This window comes from Macrobrachium nipponense, chromosome 2 (assembly GCF_015104395.2).
Source record: "Macrobrachium nipponense isolate FS-2020 chromosome 2, ASM1510439v2, whole genome shotgun sequence".
Lineage (NCBI taxonomy): Eukaryota > Metazoa > Arthropoda > Malacostraca > Decapoda > Palaemonidae > Macrobrachium > Macrobrachium nipponense.
In genome coordinates, this window is record NC_087201.1 from 101,352,053 (window position 1) to 101,375,775 (window position 23,723).

Consider the following 23,723-nt stretch of genomic DNA (forward strand, 5'->3'; position numbering starts at 1 on the left):
AAAGGAACACGGAGATATAGTGAGAGACCTAAGAGGTCTTTACAAGATTAGGAAAAGTAATAAAAACCTTATTGAGTATAGCTCAATACTTTTTGACTCAGGAGAATGGATACAGAAATTGAAAAATTCCACATGGGTAAATGGAAATGATATTTCACTTGATAACTTACAGAAACTGGTTCACTTATCGCAGCTTCTACACGACTTCCTGGACGCCATTGCAGATAGCTTTGATGAAAAGATTGAACCCAACCCACATCAGATGAGGAACTGATTTATTCCCAAATCCAGAAATACATGTCCAAATGTCTCACGGTGATTAGTACATTTTTTAATGGGACTGGTCAAAGAAATCCAAGAAATACAACACAAAGAGACTCTGATTTTCCTTCTCCCTGTTTGTGTGCAAAAGTGGAATATAAGAGAGGATCAATAGATCAAGGACAACAGCAGTTGCGTTGCTTCAATTGTAATAAACCAGGTCACACAAAGAAAGTAGTTAGAGTCAAATATCAGGACACACAGGTGTCGTTGCTTCAATTGTAATAAACCAGGGCACACAAAGAAAGTAGTTAGAGTCAAATATTGTGGAATATGCAAAAATGCAGATCACTTTTGTCTGTCTCAGAAATGGAGAGATACAATACCCACACCTCAGAAATCCGGGAGTTATAATATGAGAACTTCAAAGCTACTTACTCAAAGGGGCAAAGGGGTCGGTGAAATTTTTGGAAAGCCGATCAACAAAAACATGATTTGTACGTGCCATTGTGGTCTCTTGGGGAAGCCCCACAACCCAGGCCGATAGTAAAGGGAACAGTGGGAGATGTGAAGATCCCAATTTTCACTGACACAGGGTCTTCAGTTAATCTAATGGACCACATCCTGTATCAGTCCATGTTTTCTCAATACCCTTTGAAACCCTCAACAGAGACGGTGTGTGATGTGCAAGCCCATAGACTAAATACCTTAGGTTTTATAAGAATATGTTTTGCTCTGGGGATAGAGTATTGATAGATCCATTTTTGGTGATAAAAGGGGTTGCGTTGGGCAACAGACTTGCTGGACAATCCTGCAAGTAGGAGACACAGGATATTGGTCCACACAGATGTTAATGGCATAACGGATGGGATACCAGGTGTTTTTATTCCATATGCGGATATAAGTGAAACTGAGGATACAGAGGTTAATGTGGGGAATACCAGCGGTGATATTGGTAATAATATGGGCAAAAATGTTTGCCACATCAGTGATACTAGTAGGAATTCCGGCGGTGGTATGGGTCAACATACCAATAATATGGGGGATACTGGCAGGGGTGTTGGTGATTATAACAGGGATATTAGTGATCACAGCAGTGTTAATGGGGATATTTGGGATAATGGCGTTGACAATGGTGGTTATAGTGGGGATATCAGTGATAATGGTGCTTATAATAGGAGTACTGGTGACAATTTTGGTGTCATTAACAGTGGTAATATGAGAAATAACAATAGTGATACTGATACTAACATTGGGGTTATGGTGGATGGAATAAGGGACACTGGTACAAATAAGGGTGATATTCATGGGGATGTGGAACAAAAGGATTCCATGTATTATGACCACAAATATAAGGGTGTTTTATCAGAGGATGTTATTTTAAATCCAGGTACAAGGACTATGGTCAAAATCAAGCTGAGGGAACTGAAAAGACCCAAAGAGGTATGCATAATTGAGGGTAGCGAGAAACTAAGAGGGGTTATTAGCACTGTATTGGTGAACAGAGTATCAAATACTGGTGTTACATGGGTGGAATTATTGAACTGTAATGATACAGTTAGAAAGTATCAGAACACTTATGTGGTAGATCTCCAAGATTGGGATAATGAAAGTAGTTCAGTGGCTATTGTAGAGGGGAAAACTGAGTTTTCAGAAGCAGAACTGCAAATAAGAAAGAAAATCTTTAGGGAACATTTAGCTAATGCAGACTACAAGGAGCATATAGATGCAGTAAGCGAACTTTTGGCTGAATTTGGAGATACTTTCGCTTTAAAAGGGGATAAGTTAGGATTGACTAATGTGTTAAAACATATGGTAAATCTAGAAGGGACAAAACTCATTTTTGTTCCTGCATACAAATACCTTTCAAAATTAGAGAACAGGTAGAGAAAGAGGTCAGTAAATGGGAAGAAGAAGGAATTATTAGACCCACTGTGTCCCCACACAACTTTCCTCTGTTGGCAGTGCTTAAGAAGGAAGAAGGACGGATCTGTCCGAGTTTGCATAGATTTTAGACGCTTGAACGAGAAAACAATCCCCTGACCGTTATCCAGTCATGTGCATAACAGACCTTTTCGTAGAAATTGGGGACATAATATTTAGTTAAATGGATTTCATGTGGAGTATTTTGCAGGTCCCTCTTAGTGAAAATAGCAAGGAATATACTGCATTTTCAGTGCCCAAGGGACGTTTTGAATTTACACGGATGCCTTTTGGTTTGTTTTACCTATGACTTTTTCGAGGTTAGTAAACACAGTTTTGCATGGGCTATTTGGTAAAAATGTCTTTGTGTACATGGATGATATATTGACTGCAACAGATTAGATCGAGCATCACATGGTAGTGATTAAGGAAGCACTTAGGAGACTTAGGTTAGCAGGATTGAAAATTAAGCTAGCTAAGTGTTCCTTCTTGAAGAAGCAAATTACATATTAAGTCATGTCACATCTAAAGAGGGAGTTAATGACGATGAAGTCAAAGCAATTGCAGATATTCGTGTCCCTAAGACAAAGAAGCAAATTAAGTCATTCCTGGGGATGGCGGGATACTTCCGTAGGTTTGTGAAAGGGTTTTCTAATATAGCAGCTCCATTAAGAGATGTGTTGCGGTAAGATATTCAATTTTATTGGGTAGAACCGCAACAAGTAGCATTTCAGAAAGTTAAGGACGCATTAATGAATCCCCCATTTCTGAAATTTCCAGATTTCAGTGAACCTTTCACACTAGTGACTGATGCCAGTCAGGAAGGTTTAGGTGCTTGCCTTATTCAAAAATCTTATGGAAAATCCCATCCGATAGGATATTACAGCAGGAAATTTAGGACAAAGGGCAGCAATGAAAGACTAGTGGCTACTGTAGATAAAGAAGCCTTTGCAATTGTATCAAGCTTGGTTCATTTTAAAATGTTGCTAATGGGGAATAAAGTGGAAGATCTAACAGACCACAAGCCATTATTGGATCTTTTTAATAAGCCCAATCTGTCGCCCAAAAGAGCTCGATGGTTCCTAACTATCAGAGACTTTGATGCAAAGCTCAAATATATAGAGGGCAAGTTAGATGTAGTAACAGATGCCCTGAGTAGAAGTTTTTATGATGTGGAAGGATTTCAAGTTGGGGTAGTTGCTAGTGATTCTGTACAAGGGGATATCAGTCTCATAGAGCAGAGGCAAGATGAGGATGAAATTTTGACAGATACAAAAGCACTCCTCAGAGGGGAATCAATCATGAAAGGTTATAAGTTACTTTTTTCTGGTTTAGAATTGGTAATCTGTTGGCCAGGAAAATTATATATAAATTAAGGACAATTGAAAGTAAAGGGCACATGACACAGATCATGATTCCGAGAGTTCTAATTCCAGTGGTTTTAGATATAGTACATTGCAAGTTTGGTAATCCACATTTGGGGGTAGAGAAGATATATAACGAGATGCGTAATAAGTATATTTGGAAAAATATGTGGACAGATGTGGAAAATTTTGTGAAAAAGTGTACAGTGTGCAATGCTTGTAAACCCGCAAGGGTAATTTCTTGCAATAGGGTCATATCCAATACAAAGTAAAGACCTTTTCAAAGAATACACATGGATATATATTGGGGAATTTTTGTGAATCAAGATATGCCCACAGGTATTTACTGTAGTAAAAGATGAACTAACGAGGACAGTGGAAATTTTTCCACTTAAGCATAAAACGGCCGAAGAAGTAGCTGTAGCATTTTTCAATGGGGTCATCTGCAGATATGGCTCGCCCAAGGTTTTGTTGACTGACGATTGTAGAGAATTTGTAAACAGGACCTTTGAGTGTTTAGCAGAAGTCATAGGGATACAGAAAGTAACAATTATTCCAAACAGACCCAAAGCTAATGGGTTATGTGAACGAGCAAACAGGAAATTGATCGAAGCTCTCAGGAAGACTATAGGAGGAAATGATAGAAAATGATATAGATATATAGATACAGTTAGACATACCAATATTATGGTCAATGATTCCATTAAAATGTCTCCATTCGAAGCATTGTTTGCTTGCCAAGTGCGAGGCACATTTGATTTATTGCCTATACCTCATCATGGAGAGGATACAATCGAGGCATTAATTTCCACAGCAAAACGGCCAGCGGGGAATCAGAGGAATTTATTTTTGGTGATAGATATTAATTTCTCGATATAATGTGGTTCGGATTCCACAATAAACTGTAGGTCCCGTTGCTAGGTAACCAACTGGTTCCTATCCATGTAAAAATATCTAATCCTTCGGGCCAGCCCTAGGAGAGCTGTTAATCAGCTCAGTGGTCTGGTAAAACTAAGATATACTTTTCCACAGCAAAAGAGAGACATGCTTCTCTCAGCCGTAATCTCGAGGCTAAGACCCAAGAAATGGTAGAAGGAAGCAACGAGAAATCATCAGATGTTAAAATTGATTTTGAAGATAATGTATTTCTGAAAATCAGTGTGAGTAATGAACCAAATTGCTAGTTAGGTCCAAAGTTTGAGGGTCCTTTTAGCATTATTGAAGAAAAGAAAGGAAACAGATTTGTATTCTTAGATGAAAAGACAGGTCGGTCGAAATTGACATATATCAAAGATTAAGAAGACGGGAAAATGAAAGGTACACTGCGCAGTTGCATTTTTTTTTCTAGATTTTGCAAATGGATGACGAAATATGATTAATCAGTCTTATGTAACATTCTTTTTTTTCTTTTGTTCCTTTACTATTTTCTTATTATACGCAACTGCAGCGATTTGGTGTAAACACCCCTGGGGTAATTGTTGTAATAATGGAATAATTGGGTGAAATATGTGGGAAAATACCGTGGAGAGGAGAAATATTATAAGGAAGTTTTGGGGTGATGATTTTTGGTGGTGATGATTCCTGGTGGTGCTTTTTGGTGGTTTGGTAATTCCAGGTGGTGATTTTTGGTGATTTTGTGATTCCTGGTGGTGTTGATTTTTTGAGGACGATTTTTGGTGTTGAATTCTGGTGGCTATGATTTTTGGTGGTGATCTGTGGTTCTGTGAGCCAAAGGGGTGGTGACTGTAGTTCTACGTGGTATTATGGCTCTTGGGGGTGGTACTGGTGCATTGTGGTTTTACGGATTTCTTGGTGTATTCTATGAGGTTATATTCACCAGTGGTAATATGGCGATATATAATGGTATATAGTATGTGGTTGATAATTCGTGGATTGTGGTTTTCTGAGGTTTATATCCCAACGAGGCGATTCTTGGGTGTTATATACATGTGGCGGTATCGTAAATGGTTTACTTTGAGTTATATTTAGAGGTGTCTAAGTGGCTTAGGATTTAGCCTTTGGTGGTGTATTTTATATTGGTTATATTGGTGGTTATAAAATTGGGATGGACAATTTTTGGGTACCCGTATGGTAACAATGAGGATTTCTTGAAGAAATGTTTTGAGGATTTTGACGATTAATATGGTTGTGTGGAATCAATGAGGATTTTGAGGATTAATGTGGTTATGTGGTATCAGTGTGGATTTATTGAGGATTCACCAATGAGGATTAATGAGGATTTTGGGCTAATGTGAGGTTAATGGTGATTTCAGGATTTGCGAAGCTAACTAGACAGGGTAATGTTGCTGATTTGGGATGTGTTGAATAAACAGGTTGTTTGTTGTTGACAATGTTGTGGTCTTATATGAGACCAATTGCTGATATTTTCTTTTGGAGTTGATTACTCAGAGGTTTATACTGCTTTCAGGAATTCTAGATGATGATACTTTCAAACGCACCTGTTCCAGATTCATTTTGCATGAAACCCACCTCTCAGTGGCAGTCCAATCTTACCTGAACGTGTAAGGCCTCAGAGCATGAAGGTCCAGACTGTGAAGACGTAAAAGGCCAACTCCTTGAAGGTCAAAGAAAGAATCGGACTCAATCACCTGAAAAGAGAGTGTTTCATCTTTTCCAGAATAGATAAGCATTACAGTACTATTATCTGTTACCTGTATACCTTCAACTTCATTCTTTTTGTAACTGCACTCCAAAATGACTCGGAGAACAAGAGAGAGTGTGGACATTTTCATTGCTCTTTTTGCTCAATGATTACTAAAAAATAATCCTTTTACATTATTTTACTTTAACAATTGTTAACGGTTTGTGTCTACTGGGATTCACTTCTGGATTCAATCTATGTATGTTACAGTGATCATATTTTCAGCAACTGATTTGAGTTTCCAATATATTTGTGAAGTATAAATATAAAAATTTTGTATATATACATATATATATATATATATATATATATATATATATATATATATATATATATATATATATATATAATATATATAAAGTTCAGCGGGCAGTGGAAAAAGGTTGGTATATAAAAACATCTTCCTTAGTGCTGGCGTTTCAAGACAACAAGTCTCATTTTCCAGGCTGTAAATAAAAGAATAAACCTTGTAAATCATAAAAACAAACAAATTATACAAAAATCTGTTTAAAACCAAATTTGCATCAGGATACATTCATCATTGCAGGAGGTACCAACCTATACAGAAAGGAGAAGGGCGAATGGAATAAGGGCAGGTGAAAAGCAAAGAAGACGGTTACGACAGGTAGAGAGGGGTGGAGGAGTTTTGGGCATTCAACAATGGTACTGTCTGTTTGATGGTTAGCGATTCTAGAATAGATAGTGCTAGCTCGGAAGAGGCCCTTGTTATGATTTTAAATTGATTGTATTCAATGTTGCTACCACATGTTTTGGCATGTTCTCTTATGTTCTTTTATTTACAGCCTGGACAATGAGACTTCTTGTCTTGAAACGTCGGCACTAATAAAGATGTTATGTACCAGACTGTTTCCACTGCCCTCTGATCCTCATATATCGACTGACTAGCTGTTCCACCTGTATTCTAATATATATATATATAATATATATATATATATATATATATATATATATATATATATATATATATATATATATTTGCAACTTCCGCATTAGATTTTCATAATTTCCATTACTGAGAAAATAACCTATTAATACCAGATTCTCTTTACTTAGGGAACTGATATATACACTAACAACTTATTTACATTGTTCATCTATATATTTGTTAATCTGTTTTCACCTTATGTTATTTCTTTTAAAACAAATATTCACTGACATCACGACAGGCACAGTCAGACACCAATTAAAGAAAATGCCCAACTGGAAAGCCCCAGGTCCCGATGAAGTCCATGGATACTGGCTCAAAAACTTCAAGGCCCTACACCCAAGAATAGCAGAACAACTCCAGCATTGTATCACAAATCACCATGCGCCTATATGGATGACAATAGGAAGAACATCCTTTGTCCAGAAAGACAAGAGTAAGGGAAATATTGCCAGTAACTACAGGCCTATCACCTGCCTACCAACAATGTGGAAGTTACTAACAGGTATCATCAGCGAAAGGCTATACAACTACCTAGAGGATACAAACACAATCCCCCACCAACAGAAAGGCTGCAGAAGGAAGTGTAGGGGCACAAAAGATCAGCTCCTGATAGACAAAATGGTAATGAAGAACAGTAAGAGAAGGAAAACCAACCTAAGCATGGCATGGATAGACACTAAGAAAGCCTTCGACATGATACCACGCACATGGCTAACAGAATGCCTGAAAATATATGGGGCAGAGGAAAACACCATCAGATCCCTCAAAAATGCAATGCGCAACTGGAATACAATACTTACAAGCTCTGGAATAAGACTAGCAGAGGTGAATGTCAGGAGAGGGATCTTCCAGGGCAACTCACTGTCCCCACTACTCTTCGTAGTAGCCATGATTCCCATGACAAAAGTACTGCAGAGAAAATGGGATTACCGGGTACCAACTCAAGAAAAGAGTCAACAGAATTAACCACCTGATGTTCATGGACGACATCAAGCTGTATGGTAAGAGCATCAAGGAAATAGATACCCTAATTCAGACTGTAAGGATTGTATCTGGGGACATCAGGATGGAGTTTGGAATAGCAAAATGTCCCCCAGTCAACATACAACAGGGCAAAGTAACAAGGACTGAAGGGATAATGCTACCAGATGGGAGCAACATCAAACGCATAGATGAGACGGGATACAAATACCTGGGAATAATGGAAGGAGGGAATATAAAAAACCAAGAGATGAAGGACATGATCAGGAAAGAATATATATGCAGAGACTTAAGGCGATACTCAAGTCAAAACTCAACGCCGGAAATATGATAAAAGCCATAAACACATGGGCAGTACCAGTAATCAGATACAGCGCAGTAATAGTGGAATGGACGAAGGCAGAACTCTGCAACATAGACCAGAAAACTAGGAAATATATGACAATACACAAAGCACTACACCCAAGAGCAAATACGGACAGACTATACATAACACGAAAGGAAGGAGGGAGAGGACTACTAAGCATAGAGGACTGCGTCAAACATCGAGATCAGAGCACTGGGGCAATATCTGAAAACCAGTGAAGACGTGGCTCAAGAGTGCATGGGAAGAAGGACTGATAAAAGTAGACGAAGACCCAGAAATATACAGAGACAGGAGAATGACCAACAGAACAGAGGAATGGCACAACAAACCAATGCACGAACAATACATGAGACAGTCTAAAGAACTGGCCAGCGATGACACATGGCAATGGTTACAGAGGGGAGAGCTCAAGAAGGAAACTGAAGGAATGATAACAGCGGCACAAGATCAGGCCCTAAGAACCAGATATGTTCAAAGAACGATAGATGGAAATAACATCTCTCCCATAAGTAGTTAGTGCAACACGAAAAATGAGACCATAAACCACATAGCAAGTGAATGTCCGGCACTTGCACAAAACCAGTACAAAAAGAGGCATGATTCAGTAGCAAAAGCCCTCCACTGGAGCCTGTGCAAGAAACACCAGCTACCTTGCAGTAATAAGTGGTACGAGCACCAACCTGAAGGAGTGATAGAAAATGATCAGGCAAAGATCCTCTGGGACTATGGTATCGGAACAGATAGGATGATACGTGCAAATAGACCAGACGTAGATTGACAAAATCAAGAAGAAAGTATCACTCATTGATGTCACAATACCATGGGACACCAGAGTTGAAGAGAAAGAAAGGGAAAAAATGGAGAAGTATCAAGACCTGAAAATAGAAATAAGAAGAATATGGGATATGCCAGTGGAAATTGTACCCATAATCACAGGAACACTAGGCACGTTCCAAAGATCCCTGAAAAGGAATCTGGAAAAACTAGAGGCTGAAGTAGCTCCAGGACTCATGCAGAAGAGTGTGATCCTAGAAACGGCACACACAGTAAGAAGAGTGATGGATTCCTAAGGAGGCAGAATGCAACCCAGAACCCCAGGGGACAACCATGCAGAAAACAATGAGTTAGTTAGTCACAGTCTTAAGCTCAATCACCACATAAATTGGGAAGAAAACAACAGCTTTGCCTGATCTATGCTTGACGACCGGTTCCATAGTTCATAAACAAGTCGCTTCTAATTTTGACTCTTGTTATGTTTACTTTGCTGGAGTGCTACATCAACGTGTCAGATTGAAAAGGTGAACCGAACAGTTCCCGAAAGCTATCCGTAAAGTTTTAAATTTAAATATATGTACATTTCCATAACTGTGGATTTGTTTCTCCAATAATAATAATAATAATAATAATAATAATAATAATAATAAGAAAAAACTTAACAGCAGCCATAACCATTTACCTATCCAAGGGGCTAAAAGCTGATCTCAATGCAGCGCTACGTTACATTTCCTGGTAAATTTGGCAATTGTGGTAGGTTTGTACCTCGAGGTATGATAAGTTTGTCCTTACACAAAGTCCATATTAATGGGTGGTTAAATATAGCTATACATATACATAAATACATAACATATATACTCGAATATCTAATTATAAATTTTGCTTTATTATTTTTCCTATTTATTTTAGCTAGTTTATCTGGTTTTCTTTGTTACAGCTCTTCCATTCTCTATTCCCTAATTTTCAGTTTTTTTTATAATGTGCTGCTTTCCCTAATGAGGCCCCTGGAATTGAAGGATCTCGCTGTTCCAAATGCAGCTCATGCACAACTGTACCTTTCTGGCAACACTTCTATAGCCTCTAGTAATCCTTCCCGTCTTTGAGGCTGAAGTCTTGAAGGGATAAACAAAAACTGCAATTATGTTTCTAAATCTATTCAACCCCAAGCCGGCACCTGTTTCAACCATTAACCCATTTCCTTCTTCTGGGATACACTAGATTGACAATAAAACTATGGTTATAATAGATTACATACAAAAAATTGACCAGAAAACAAAAATCCAAAATAAACATTTAACACAAACTTAACATTTCACAGAAAAAGATTGCCAACTTTAAAAAGGCCATCTTTGTTTATTTCTTGACCTTCAAGATTGAAGCCTTGAAAACTGGAAAAACTACTAGAGATACTGAAAGTACTGCCAATAAGCTATGAAGAATAAATAAACCAATAAAGACATTTTATATGTATACATACATATATACATGCATGCATACATACATCCATGATATATTATAATATATATATTATTAATTAAATATATCATATAGATAATATATATCTATGATATCTATATATATATATATATATATATATATATAATACATATATATATATATATATATATATATATATATATTAGTTTATGAAACCCATTCATATGGAACAAGGGGTGTTCATTAGGAAGAATTAAGAGGAATAAAGTGAAATACGCAAAGAAGAGATCCCACTTATCAAAAGAGAAAAAAATTCATATTAAATAGATAAACAGATAAAAAAGAAGAATGCTATTAGGATAGTAATGCACTGAATTTTCGTTTGAGCTTCCGAAGTTCCAATTGCACGACATAATCGGGGAGGCTGTTCTACAGTCCAACAGTGTGAGGAATAGAGGACCTCTGGAACTGAGAAGTTCGACAGCGAGGCGCATTTACTGCATTTGGTGTTGCTGTTCTGCGAATTTGGTTGTTCCCGACAGATAAAGGGGATCTCTGATCAATTGCGAATGTGAAAGATCTCTGTTGAAATACAACTTATGAAAAAGTGACAAACGAGACCATCCGTTGATGGTCCAAGTCATAACTGCTACTGTTAGGAAACAGAAACCTACCACCACAAACCACTCTATCTAAAAGATAAATCTCTGGCAGAGGCAGACATCCACAACAGAGAACAGTATTCCAGTAAAGGAAGTACAAATTACCTAAAAGAAGGTTGCAATGATTTTACCACTGCTATAAATACTAGCACTCTATGGGCATCATCCGCCCAGTTTCATGGGCAGAACGAGCTCCGTATCAGGGAATCCCTTCTCACTCCCACCCCCTTCGGAGGCGGGGGGGAGGTAGGATGAAACCCCATTATAAACCATCTTAGGGGTCCCCACTATAACCCTGCCAAGTTTCATGCTCATCGGACCAACCGTTTGGCCGTGATTGAATGACAGACGGACGGACAGACATAACGCCCATTATAGTAAGATATGAAGCCTTATTTTCATCAGATGCTTTTCTCATGTTACTTGTGAATCAAAAGTTATACCTAGAGCTTTTGACTCACATTTAACTTTTGAGCCTCATGTTAGCACGCTCAACAAAAAGTATTTGAACCAAGTTTGAACTTCTACATAGTTTGAATGATTCAACTACAGAATTAGGAAGATCATTACACAATGTGGTCACAATACGATAAAAATGACAAAACTTTTACGGTGCTGAACATAACAGAAGAAAAGGTAAGACTATCGGAATGAACTGTATATCTAGTACAATGTGGGTTATATAGTATTCCGGAAAGATCTGACTGAATAAAATCTTCAGATATAAGAAATATCTTCTACAGCAGTGAACGCCAAAGCAAGAGATTAATATCTCAATCATGGATATGAAATTTAACAGTATTCATTTTTGTCTACAATTCAAGAAGGGAATCAGTTGCTGAAAACCAAACAAAAACAACAAAGCTCCAAACATGGAAAAATAGAATTACTAAAACATTTCCTCAGGAGAGACAGGGATCCCAAATATCTTTTAAGACTCAATATATGTATTGATCTTTTGTGCACCTGAATCACAGTTAGACGGGATTTGTATGTCAAGAGTGAATCTGCTGTCAAACTGGTAGATGGAATCTTGAATGAGTTACACTTAGTTAAAGAACAACTGTCACGAGTTACACGTGATTATAGAAACACTGTCACTACGAAGATATGGAGGGGGAGATCCAATGTCCCAGTATTGCGAACAATCAATCTTTGAGTCTTGTTAGGATTTATCTTTATCAACTTTAGCTAAATCACTGTTGAAGATTCAGCAACCACAGGCTATACTCAAAATGGGATCAATGCATCACAGCAACAGCAATAAGTTTGTTTTTCAAGGCCAAACCAAATATCTTACCTATAAAACATACTGTCAGAAGAATTTGATAACAAGGGCCTCATGAGGATTTCTGTGTAATATATATATATATATATATATATATATATATATATATATATATATATATATACACACAGCATTTGCATGTACGTGTATGTATACATACATACACATGCATATGTGTTCGGATGCACATGCGTGAGCATTTTGTATGACTTACTGACTGTGACTTGAAAGAGGTAAAAGCATCTAAAAATGTGAAGATGACATGACTTGCCTTAACCCACGAAGGAAGATAAATGAACTGCACAGTGCGGAGCCCTGAGAAAGCCTTGGCTTGTATTCGTATTAGAGGATTGTCTTGTATGAGAATCATGCCCAGATTTCTGCTTCCTGCAAACACATACCTGAAAGCAAATAATATATAACAATAATAATGAAGGATGGGTAGGAAAATAAATATATACCAGCCGACGTACCCAGCATTGCACAGTAATAACTCAAAGCGTAGAACAATCCCAGACCATAGTATACACCCAGAATGTAGAACACACCCTGATATCTATTTATCCCAACCTTCTATTAGACATGAAAAGGAACCAAATCTATCTGCAGTGTAATATCAAAGAATTTTTATTTATAGATTTTTAAAAATATAAATACAGTATATAAAATATAAAGTAAAACCTTTCACAAATTAACTATAATACTACTTTAACCTATAATACAACTTTAACACAAAATGTGATTGTAAACAGTATTTTTAGTTTCACCATCAGGAGCAAGAATGAATACATTCTTGGGTGAACTCATCATTGAGCAACCATCATTAAGTTGTCTGCGGGAAAAACGTGACGATCTCAAATCCACTCCACAGTATCTAATACTGTCCAGTGCCTTGTTGATCGTGATCAAGAATGCCATTCTCACTGGAAATTGCAATCTCTTAAAAGTTAAAAGGGAGATCCGTCGGAATGAGTGGTATCCGTAGGATAAAAACTGTCTCACCATCTTCCTTTTCTGTAAGATAGTTGCTTTAATTACCTTGCCCAACATTTTTGAAAATTTGTATTATACCCCTTCTCCATCCCCATTCCTATTGGGGCTGAACTTGGACTTAAAAGGGCATCAGGAGTTTCCTTATTCATTTCAGCGACCTCAAAACTATGGATTAGACACTGATATCTAAAATTTTTGACAATTTTTTTTTTCACCCCTTCTCACCCATTCTCTATCGGGGCTGAAGATGGACTTAAGAGTATCGGGATTGTCATTGTTCATCTCACCGACCTCAAAAACTATGGATTAGACACTAATATCCGTCGTTTTCGGTTATTTTTACACGTCAGCCCTTCAGTGCCAGTCAGTGGCGGAACTACTGGGGGGTGTAGGGAAGACGCAATGGACCAGGGCCCACTGTGATTTGGGGCCCATCTAGCCCCATCATGTCTTAGTAGATTGATTTGGTAATATTTTTGCAAATGTGTTTAGGCAATAGAAATAATGGAAATATAAATGATAATGATGATCATAGTAGTAGTAGTAGTAGTAGTAGTAGGTTTTATTCTTATCTATATCATAGTAGGTATCATCATTAAATGGCAATTAATTTTGCTTTCATGATAGAGGCCCACTCAAATAATTTGCACCAGGGCCCATAATGACCTATTTCCACCACTGGTGCCAGTGATGTCTTACCACCACAGTATTCTTTAGCAGATAGTAAGTCAAGTGTTTACCGAAATGAGGTCAGATAAACCTGTAACATTTATTTAATTACTCAGCCTACAAGCAGAACCAGCCCCGTTTCAGGGAACCCCTTTCTGGTGCTAGTGATGTCTTACATCCACAGTATTCTTTTCCAGATAATAAGTCATACGTATACCAGACTTGGTTGAAATTGCTCGATACATTTCAGAATTATGTTCGAATACACACATACATTCATTTATATATATATATATATATATATATATATATATATATATATATATATATATATATATATATGGATGTGGGTATTTGCACAGAGGTGATAATAACGCAATCGTATCTGCACCCTGAGATCTGAACCACGTCTCGACTCTTGGTCTTTTGCAAATTCAGCACACCTCGACTATTACAGATAATATTCGAATCGTTATTAAAACTCATGAAGTTTAAGGATACTACCTGTGAATTGGGAAAATACGTAGGTAATTAGCATATTAACAGATATATGAGAGGATTATAATCAGTAATGAGTGTACTGATCCGATGGTGAAAGAAATTAAGATACAGACTGAGAGTCCTATCGGATCTTTGATGCAGTCTGGTGGGAAGACTTGATAAAATGTTTCCTGTGGCTTGTCTTCCACGACTTTTCACTCACGTATCTGTAGCCTCCCTTCTCATCCAAGAAGGTCTGGGTCTTTCAATTCCTCTGGTGCCCAAAGGAGCCCAATTAACAGACAATGTCAAGTATTATTCTCCCAGGGATTGTTCGAAAGGATATTTACTAACCATCTTCATCTTCCTTTCTTCAATAGCTCATCTAGTACATCCTCCATTTCCGTTAGGGTATAATTTCTAATTCTATCCTGGCAGCCGGCTCTTAATTTTCATCTTAACGCTATATTTTCAAATCTATAAATCTTTTATAGTTTCTCAGTCTTATCATATTCGTGTCCCAAGAGCAACACAAATACCAGGTTTATGAACAATCTTACTTTTGACAGAAATTTCAGTCTAATGTATTCAGTCTGCCCGTTATTCGATTTGCCATTTTCGCCTTTTGCTAAATTCCAAATCAAGAAGACCTGTACACAATATCATTGTTCCTATGTTTGAAAGATTCAACCTCAATAATCCTCTTTCCATCTAATGTTATTTCGTCCCTCCATGGCGTCAGTTTTCTCAGATTTATTTTTAATCCCATCACTCTCGATATGTAATGCATTCTATTAAAAAGTTTTGTAAATCTTAGTGGTGTTTTGCAGAATGAGACAGCATCATCTGCCAATTCAAAGTTTGCCATCTCTCTATCGTTACTCCATTCTCACCTTCTAGTCCATCACCGACCCCTTTATTTCATTTTGAAATCTATGAGAGAGGAAAACAACAAAAGTGAAATATCATTTCACCTGACAAGACCACTTTGCATCTACTTCCTTCATGGATAATTTTGATTCCATAAGAATTGGCCTATGGATGCTGTCAAATGCCTTCTTGTAATCAAGAAATGCCATCGGAAGGGTATTTTAAATGGTCATAAACTGCTGCACAACAAGTTTACACACAAATATCTGATCTGCGAAACTAGCTTTTTCTAAAATCACATGGTTCATCTCTAAGCTTTTCATGTCACTTTCTCCAGACTATAAACAATAAATATACTAAATACTGTCATTACTACCGACATAGTGCAATGCCTCTATAATTACACATTAATAAACTCCATGAAAGGCTGATGATATCTTTAAGGTTTCCAGGTTTATTTTTTCCTCCCCTCTCAAATCTTAATGTCTAGCAGTTGTAAGGATTTGAGTACCCCTGGCCTCTATGTTGGTGCTCTCCTGGCACAGATGACGACCTCTGCACCTACCATGGAGATTCAAAATTCTCTAATGTTGATGACTTCTCCAAAAATAAATTGATAAAAAGCAGTAATAACATATCTTCTGATCCCCCTCCTGACTTCCCCTTCCCTGGACCCTCTAGCCATGCTTCATTGATGACGACTTCAATCAATGTCGAAGACTTACCAGTCAGTTCTGATTATGAAATAATCTTGACAGACAGCTTTGAAATCGTTGGGGCAGAACTCAGGATGAACTTTATTGATAGTGAATCTAAATGGGAAGCTTGGGTTACCTTTAGTAGCCATGATGAGGGTCTAAACGCTAGCAGTTTGATAAGTGCCACACAAATCGGTGAAGCTACAGTAACGAGGAGCCTTAACAGACAAAGCCCTCAAAGACTTAGATGTTTATTTGCCATCTAAATTGGCTCAAGATAAACCAGAGAGAAAGCAGATTGCAGAATAAGAACTTCTAAATCTCCAATGTGGCTCGTAGCTTCAGCTAAGGAGGAAAATTATAAATACTACAAAATTTGCTTCAGAAAAAAGTGGGAAGAATAAAGAGCGGTGATATTTCTTGCTTTGGGAGAAACACCGTTCTCATTCATACCAAGTCCACAACCCAAGCATATATGCTAACCTTGTTGGACATTACAAGTGATGAAATGATTACGAAGATCAAACCCCACTTCAGCTTTAGTTATGGGAGAGGAGTACTATTTGATAAAGACCTAGTATATGACATGACAGAAAAAGAAATTCTAGAAATGAGCCCCACTTCAGTTTGGAGATTGAAAAAGGCAGCTATTGCCAACATGATCATTTTAACCTTCGTAAACTCTGAAGTATCTCCTCATGTCATATTTGAAAATGAAAGGTTACGAGTACGTCCTTTACAGCAAAGACCAATGCAGTGCTATCATTGTTTTCTGTTTGGCCAATGGTAGAAAAACTGCGAAAATGCTAAAATTTGTATAGATTGCTCTGGTGTCCGTCATGATGATACGTGCAATAGAAAAGCAGAGTGTGTGATTTTTCGACTGGAACATAATTCCAAAAAACAAAAATTGTGATATATACAAATCTGAACTGTCTGCACTAAATAGAGCCAATGCAGAGCATATAAGTATTGGTTTTGCAAAAAGACAATTAGGACATTAACCTATGCGCTACACTCAAGCTCTTAAGCCACTACCCCTTTCTACCACTAGGGGTGCAGTGGCAGCACCCTCTGATATAGCAGGCGCATCAACCCTTGTGGTGGTTGCCCAGCCATTTGGGTCAGGTGCTCGGCCTATTGAGGCCAGAATGCAAGCCTCCAAGGAGGATAAGATGACATTCAATGCAACCACCTTGAAATTGTCTCAGGCTTCATCTCTGCCTGATTTAGTGGTGACTGAGGAGCAAAAACACCAAAAGAGGAGACGTTTCACCTCACCCTCTCCTCCATCAAATCCAATTAAACTTGCATTACTTAGTACAATTTGACAAGACAGGGAAACAAAATGGCACTAGTAAATCAACAGATTATAAACCAAACCTGCCAAGACCAGTCCTTTCCAAATCATCAATTGATAATGCTCATAAACAGAAGAGAGCAAATGAGAAGGCTCCATCCAAAGGGCCTTCCACCAAGCCCAAAAAGTAGTTTTCATGTCAATACTACACTGGAACTGTAGAGGTCTCAGGGCTCGAAGCAAAGAGCTGAAGGCACTGCTCCATGACCATAACCCAAACATTGTGTGTCTCCAAGAAATTCAGTTTGGAAGCACACAATATAATCCTGGATTAAATTACAACATATATAATTCTCCACCACCAATAGAAGATAGAGCTAAGGGAGGTGCAGCAATTATTGTGCATAAGTCGTTGCAACACTCCTTGCTTTCAATTAATACTCATCTGCATTCTGTAGCAGTAACTGTAGCAGTAACTTTCTAAAGTATTTTAGACAAGCAAGATACATTCTGCTTCATCTATCTTCCTCCTGATTTGAATTTCACTTATAATGATATTCATTTACTGATCAATCAGCTTCCTACTCCGTTCCTCCTCCTTGGAGATTTTAATGCTCACAACCCCATTTGGGGTGGGAACATGGCAGATGCAAAGGGTAGGATGTTGGAGAGTATTATGGATGGTCAAGATATCACTACTTAATAATGAAACCATGACATATCATAATATCTACTCGAATACCTACTCAGCAATTGATCTGAACATTTGCTCATCCAGTATTTATATTGACTTTGAATGGTCAGTCAACGAGTATTCAAATGGGAGTGACCACTTCCCAATTCATATAAAATCGGTTAAGAATCAGCCATCTGAATCATCTCCTAAATGGAAGGTAGATGAAGCAGACTGGAAGAAATTTAGCAAGCCTGCTCTCATGGAGAAGAATGTAAAATCATTTCCATCCATTTCAGTGGCATATAATTGTTTTAATGACACTACCACCAACAGTGCAGTGAAGATAAAATACTTTATGAAATGCTGAAACATCTTCCAGAAAAGTCAAAGAAATTTCTTCTAGATATTATAAATGAAATCTGGGAAACTGGTATTATTCCTAAGAGAAGGAAATTATCATTAATCATCCCTATGAAGAAACCAAACAAGGAACATTCTTTACCCAGCAGCTACAGACCAATAACTCTCACCACTTGTGTTTATAAGCTGATGGAAAAGAGGATTAACACCAAACTTGTATGGCACTTAGAAACAAATAAATTACTTTATCCATTTCAGTTTGGCTTTAGGAAAACAAGATCTAATTTAGATCCCTTACTCAGGCTCTCAAACCAAATACAGCAAGGTTTTGCTAAACAGAGCCAAACAATAGGGATTTTCTTTGATTTGGAAAAGGCATTTGACACCACATGGCTCTTTGGTACCATACAAAAAGTTGTATTAGATGGGCATTAAGGAAAAATGATCCTATGTGTAAATTCGTTTTTATTGGAAAGATATATTAAGGTAAGAGTTGGAAATCATGTATCGTGATCTTTCTTACAAGAAGAGGGAGTTCCTCATGGTGTCCTTAGTGTCACCCTCTTTGCTATTGCCATTAATGATATAATAGAAAATATACCATCACCAGTTAAAGGTTCTTTATTTGTAGATGATTTGGCTCTGTACTGCACATGATATGATGCAGTTTCTACTAGCAGGTTCATGCAAAGAGCCAACGATATGGTAAGCAAGTGAGCTAATGAGCAAGGATTTCGATTTTTCAAATAAAAAAACTGTTGCTATTTGGTTCAGCCGGCGCCGAATTAAGGAACCCATGGTCATTGATGAAAAGCTCACTTGGAATAATCATATTAACCAGTTAAAAGTGAAAGTGAAGAGATCACTAAATATTTTAAAAGTAGTATCTAATTTTAATTGGGGAGCTGATAAGAAATCGTTGTTAAGGCTTTACAATGCAGTATGTTTATCTAACTTAGACTACGGCTGCCAAGTATACTCATCTGTTTCAAAGACTAAACTTAAAGAATTGGACATTGCGCATTATATGGGGCTAAGGTTCTGCAATGGAGCTTTTAGAATTTTACCTATTGAAATGATGTATGTAGACTCCCATCAGTTACCACTGGACCAAAGGAGGCATGAGCTAGGTCTGAGATACACCATGCGGCTGAAAAGCACAAGGGAGAATCTTTCTTTTGAGATCTTGCAACAGTGTGATTAAAGTCTTTTCAGATTCAGTAGATCTTCAACACCATTTCAAATCAGACAGCTGGGTGAACTGGAGGATGGAAATACAAAAACGCAGAAGATCCTATAAGTTAAACATTCTAGCATCCCTTATTGGTTTATTCGAGCAATAGATGTAAGCACTAAAGAGATAGGGAAGAGAGGTCGTCCGGAAGAAGTCAGAAACAAGTTTTTGGAACATGATGAGAGGCACATAAGGGACTGGAAAATTTATACTGATGGATCAAAATCTTTCTGTTCGCCACAAATTAAAGTTTTGTTGGGTTCCTGGGCACACTGGCAACGAACTGGCTGACACTGAAGCAAAGGATGCTGCAAGATGGGATTTCTTAACTATTAAGGTGCCACATTTGGATATGTATCCAGTCATTAGAAGACACATCCATAAGAAATGGCAGCAGAGATGGACTTCCCCCATTTTATCCACAGAGGGGATATATTAGATAAAGTATTGAATTTTGGAGTTCGGGTCTTAATCGTAACAAGATTCGAGATTATCCTAACACGGCTTAGGATTGGCCATACCCGCTTCACCCACAATTATATTTGAGAGGGATCCTGTGCCCCAGTTTGTGCTCACTGTGATGGTCAGGTATCCGTTGAGCACTTGCTGGTGCATTGTCCTAGATTTAATCGTCTTAGGGGAAAGTACTCAATAGCTGGTAAGACTATTTTAGAAATTTTAAATGATGATGATTGTTGAGGTAGATAACCTTATGGGTTATCTGATAGAATCTGATTAATTTAATGAGACATGATTTTAGCATATTTAGTAAAGATTTTAGTCATATATTTTATAAAGTATATATTTTTAAATATGAAAGTTTGATCATTTATTTTTTTATTGGTTTTACCTATCAACATTCTTCACTTTTTACGTTCATACTACACTGTTATCATTCACTTATTCATAATTAATCATATTAATATATGTTTCATTTTCATTAGGGCGCTGAATAATCCTGGCAGGTTCCGGCGCTTGGTCTCAAGACCTAAATTTCATAATTACTCAATAAATCCCCAATGATCAGGCGTTGTTTCCTCATTCCATATTCTGTAGAACAGCTTAGTATGTAAACGAGGTGTCATTTCAGGTTTAGCTAAAATAATGTCTGCAGTGATTCCATCCAAAGCTGGGGTTTTCCATTTCTTGGTTCTTAATTATTGATTCCACATTAAAAGCTGTGTATTCATTTATAAGAACATTAGAGGTCTTATTTAGCTTCTGGCGTAACAGTCAAAATATCTTCCTTCATATCTCTTATTCCTAACCCCGCAGACATATTCAGCCCAACTTTGTCTTAATTCTTCTTCTGACAATTATTTTCCTCCTTTTCTTTCCACCCGTGAATACTTAATCAACAATCTGATGGCTACCCTGATGCCAATGGCACTCCATGAATACAAACAAGCAGGCTATTTGCACAGACATTTTCTCAATTCCTCTTGATCTAAGTTTCATTTCACAACCTAGACTCGAGTACTCTCCGTTCTCCATCTCCTCCCTGAAATTCGTCTACAGACATCTTTAGCTTTTGTCTATCGTCCCTTATACCCTGAGTTCAGTCTATGTCCGAGGTTTCTGTCCTTTCACCCCATATCCCAGTACTTCTTTTCTAGTCGACTGATATACTGTCTCGATGTCAAACCAGTCTTCATACTATGTCTGCTGCATCTCCTCAGATGTGGTTCTAGAACTACAAGCTGATTTCGGCATTCAACAACAAAAAAACTGGCTATTCATCTTTCACAAAGTTTCACTGCATTAAATCTAGGTACTCGGTCAGCTCTCTCGTTGGTTCCTTTAAACTGAACTTTATTGAAGCAAAGACAAGTTGGTGATTACGACAACTGCTCCCCTGTGGCGTCTGCCATGCATTAATGCTCTTTTCTATAATCGATGGCTATGCGAAACGCTCAAGAGTAATTTTTCAAGTCAACGTAATCAAGCAGTCCTGTTTCCCGCGGCTCCCAAACTGATTTATATCAGAATCTTCCTCTACAGTTGCCTTTGAAAAACAGCGCGACCCCAGTCCAAAAATCCAGTTATGACCCGAGTCTCTCCTCTCATACGTAGGAAAATCTCCGAACTCCGATCAGTATCCTCGGGAAACTGACCTAACGGTCTCAGTGACATGAATGGTATGTTATTATGGTTATTGCACTTAAGTTTCCTGCCTCAATATACATTAATTAGAAAACAGGCGGTGGTTTCTCAATAGAGAAAAAGAACGGGTTATCATGGTTGAGAAGTTCAATAACTGCCTCGATGTAGTAGGAAGAAATTGCTGAGCGACCTGTCTGTCCTTCGTGGAAGCAAGCGATGGGTATATGTTGGAACGCAATTGCCAAAAAATAATATGAAATTTACGGTATACAGATTCAAATGTTAGTTAACTAATATACCTACTAGGACCCTGTAACTGCATGTACCATGAGAGGCTACGGTAAAGTTTCACTTATTTATATACATCACATCTAGAGCAAAGGATTAACCAAGTAATAATTCACACCCATCTACCAATAGCAACTCACTAAATTATCTCAGCCTTTAAATATCTGCATAAGTAAGACTAGGCCCCGCCATTGTTTAATCCCATATTTCATACTTACGACTGGATATTTGAGATTTTGTTGTTGCAGAGGTTGATCTGACTGACGTTTTCCAGCCCTGCAAATGCGAACTGAGGCAGCTCCGTGAGGGGGTTGTTCTGGGGACAGAAACAGTTTTGTGAACAGGAATCTTCCAGTTACGGGGATTACACCGATTCAAGATTTTGGTAGTCTGGTTTCAATAATGAGGCTCAGTAATCAGGTGTGTGTGTGTGTGTATCACACACACACGCACACACACACACACACACACACATATATATATATATATATATATATATATATATATATATATATATATATATATATATGTGTGTGGTGTGTGTGTGTGTGTGTGTGTGTCTGTGTGTCTGTGTGTGTGTGTTATATGTAATAGCCACAGCAGTAGTATTATAAATAATCAATACAGACAAGGGCGAAATGAATCTGAGATAATAAAGAACCACATAACATAAAACTGACTTGACTACAAACGTCCCCATTCGCTTAAAGCCTGGAGTGATAACTGAGGACAATCAAGTTTTATAACAGCACAGTACTAGATTTACTACACAAGGAGAAGGTCTTATTTTAAAACTCTCAAATGTTATTCAGGTGACTGAAAGCAACAAGACGCTCTCAAAGCTCTTTCTTGCCAACACAAAAGATCAAGTATAATTAACCGATTGTAAATCAAGTCATTAATTATGTTGTCAACCTGGAAAAAGATTGGAAACGATATTTGAACACTATGTAAAAGTATAAAATATGCACATCATTAGAATGTCATTATTTTCGATCTCTTTAGAGAAAACACCAACGTTCTTTAAAAAAAACGTATTAGAAGCATGTCTTAAAAAACATCTATAGTTGTGCAACTGTACAAATACGTTCATTTCCAAAAAAGAGAATCTATAAAAGCATCCTTCGAGTATGTGTGCGTTAATAAGGTGGTTTAAGCCGATATATTGGAAGGTACCATAAATGAGTCCGACTTCAGGAAAACATGATTTTATACCAATATCCACATCACCCTAGGCACGTGTGACAAGGATTTCATTTTTTCTGGAAACATGGAAATTACAGGTAAGCATTCGTTACAGCATTATCTACACTAGTTACAATCTTTCATTATCCAGATGATTTGATTTCCAGGAGCTGAAATTTATTTTCTTCGTTTTTTGTGG

The 23,723-nt window shown here is 37.5% G+C and overlaps 1 protein-coding gene across 1 annotated transcript in view; it reads right to left on the reverse strand.

Moving 5' to 3' along the window:
• The window catches only part of LOC135220852 (leucine-rich repeat and immunoglobulin-like domain-containing nogo receptor-interacting protein 1), a 474,574-nt gene that overhangs the window by 130,535 nt on the left and 320,316 nt on the right, over positions 1-23,723 (reverse strand). Inside the window, 3 exon segments of the mRNA XM_064258419.1 lie at positions 6,063-6,157; positions 12,940-13,069; positions 22,558-22,655. Of these exon segments, the coding sequence (XP_064114489.1) occupies positions 6,063-6,157; positions 12,940-13,069; positions 22,558-22,655 (323 nt within the window).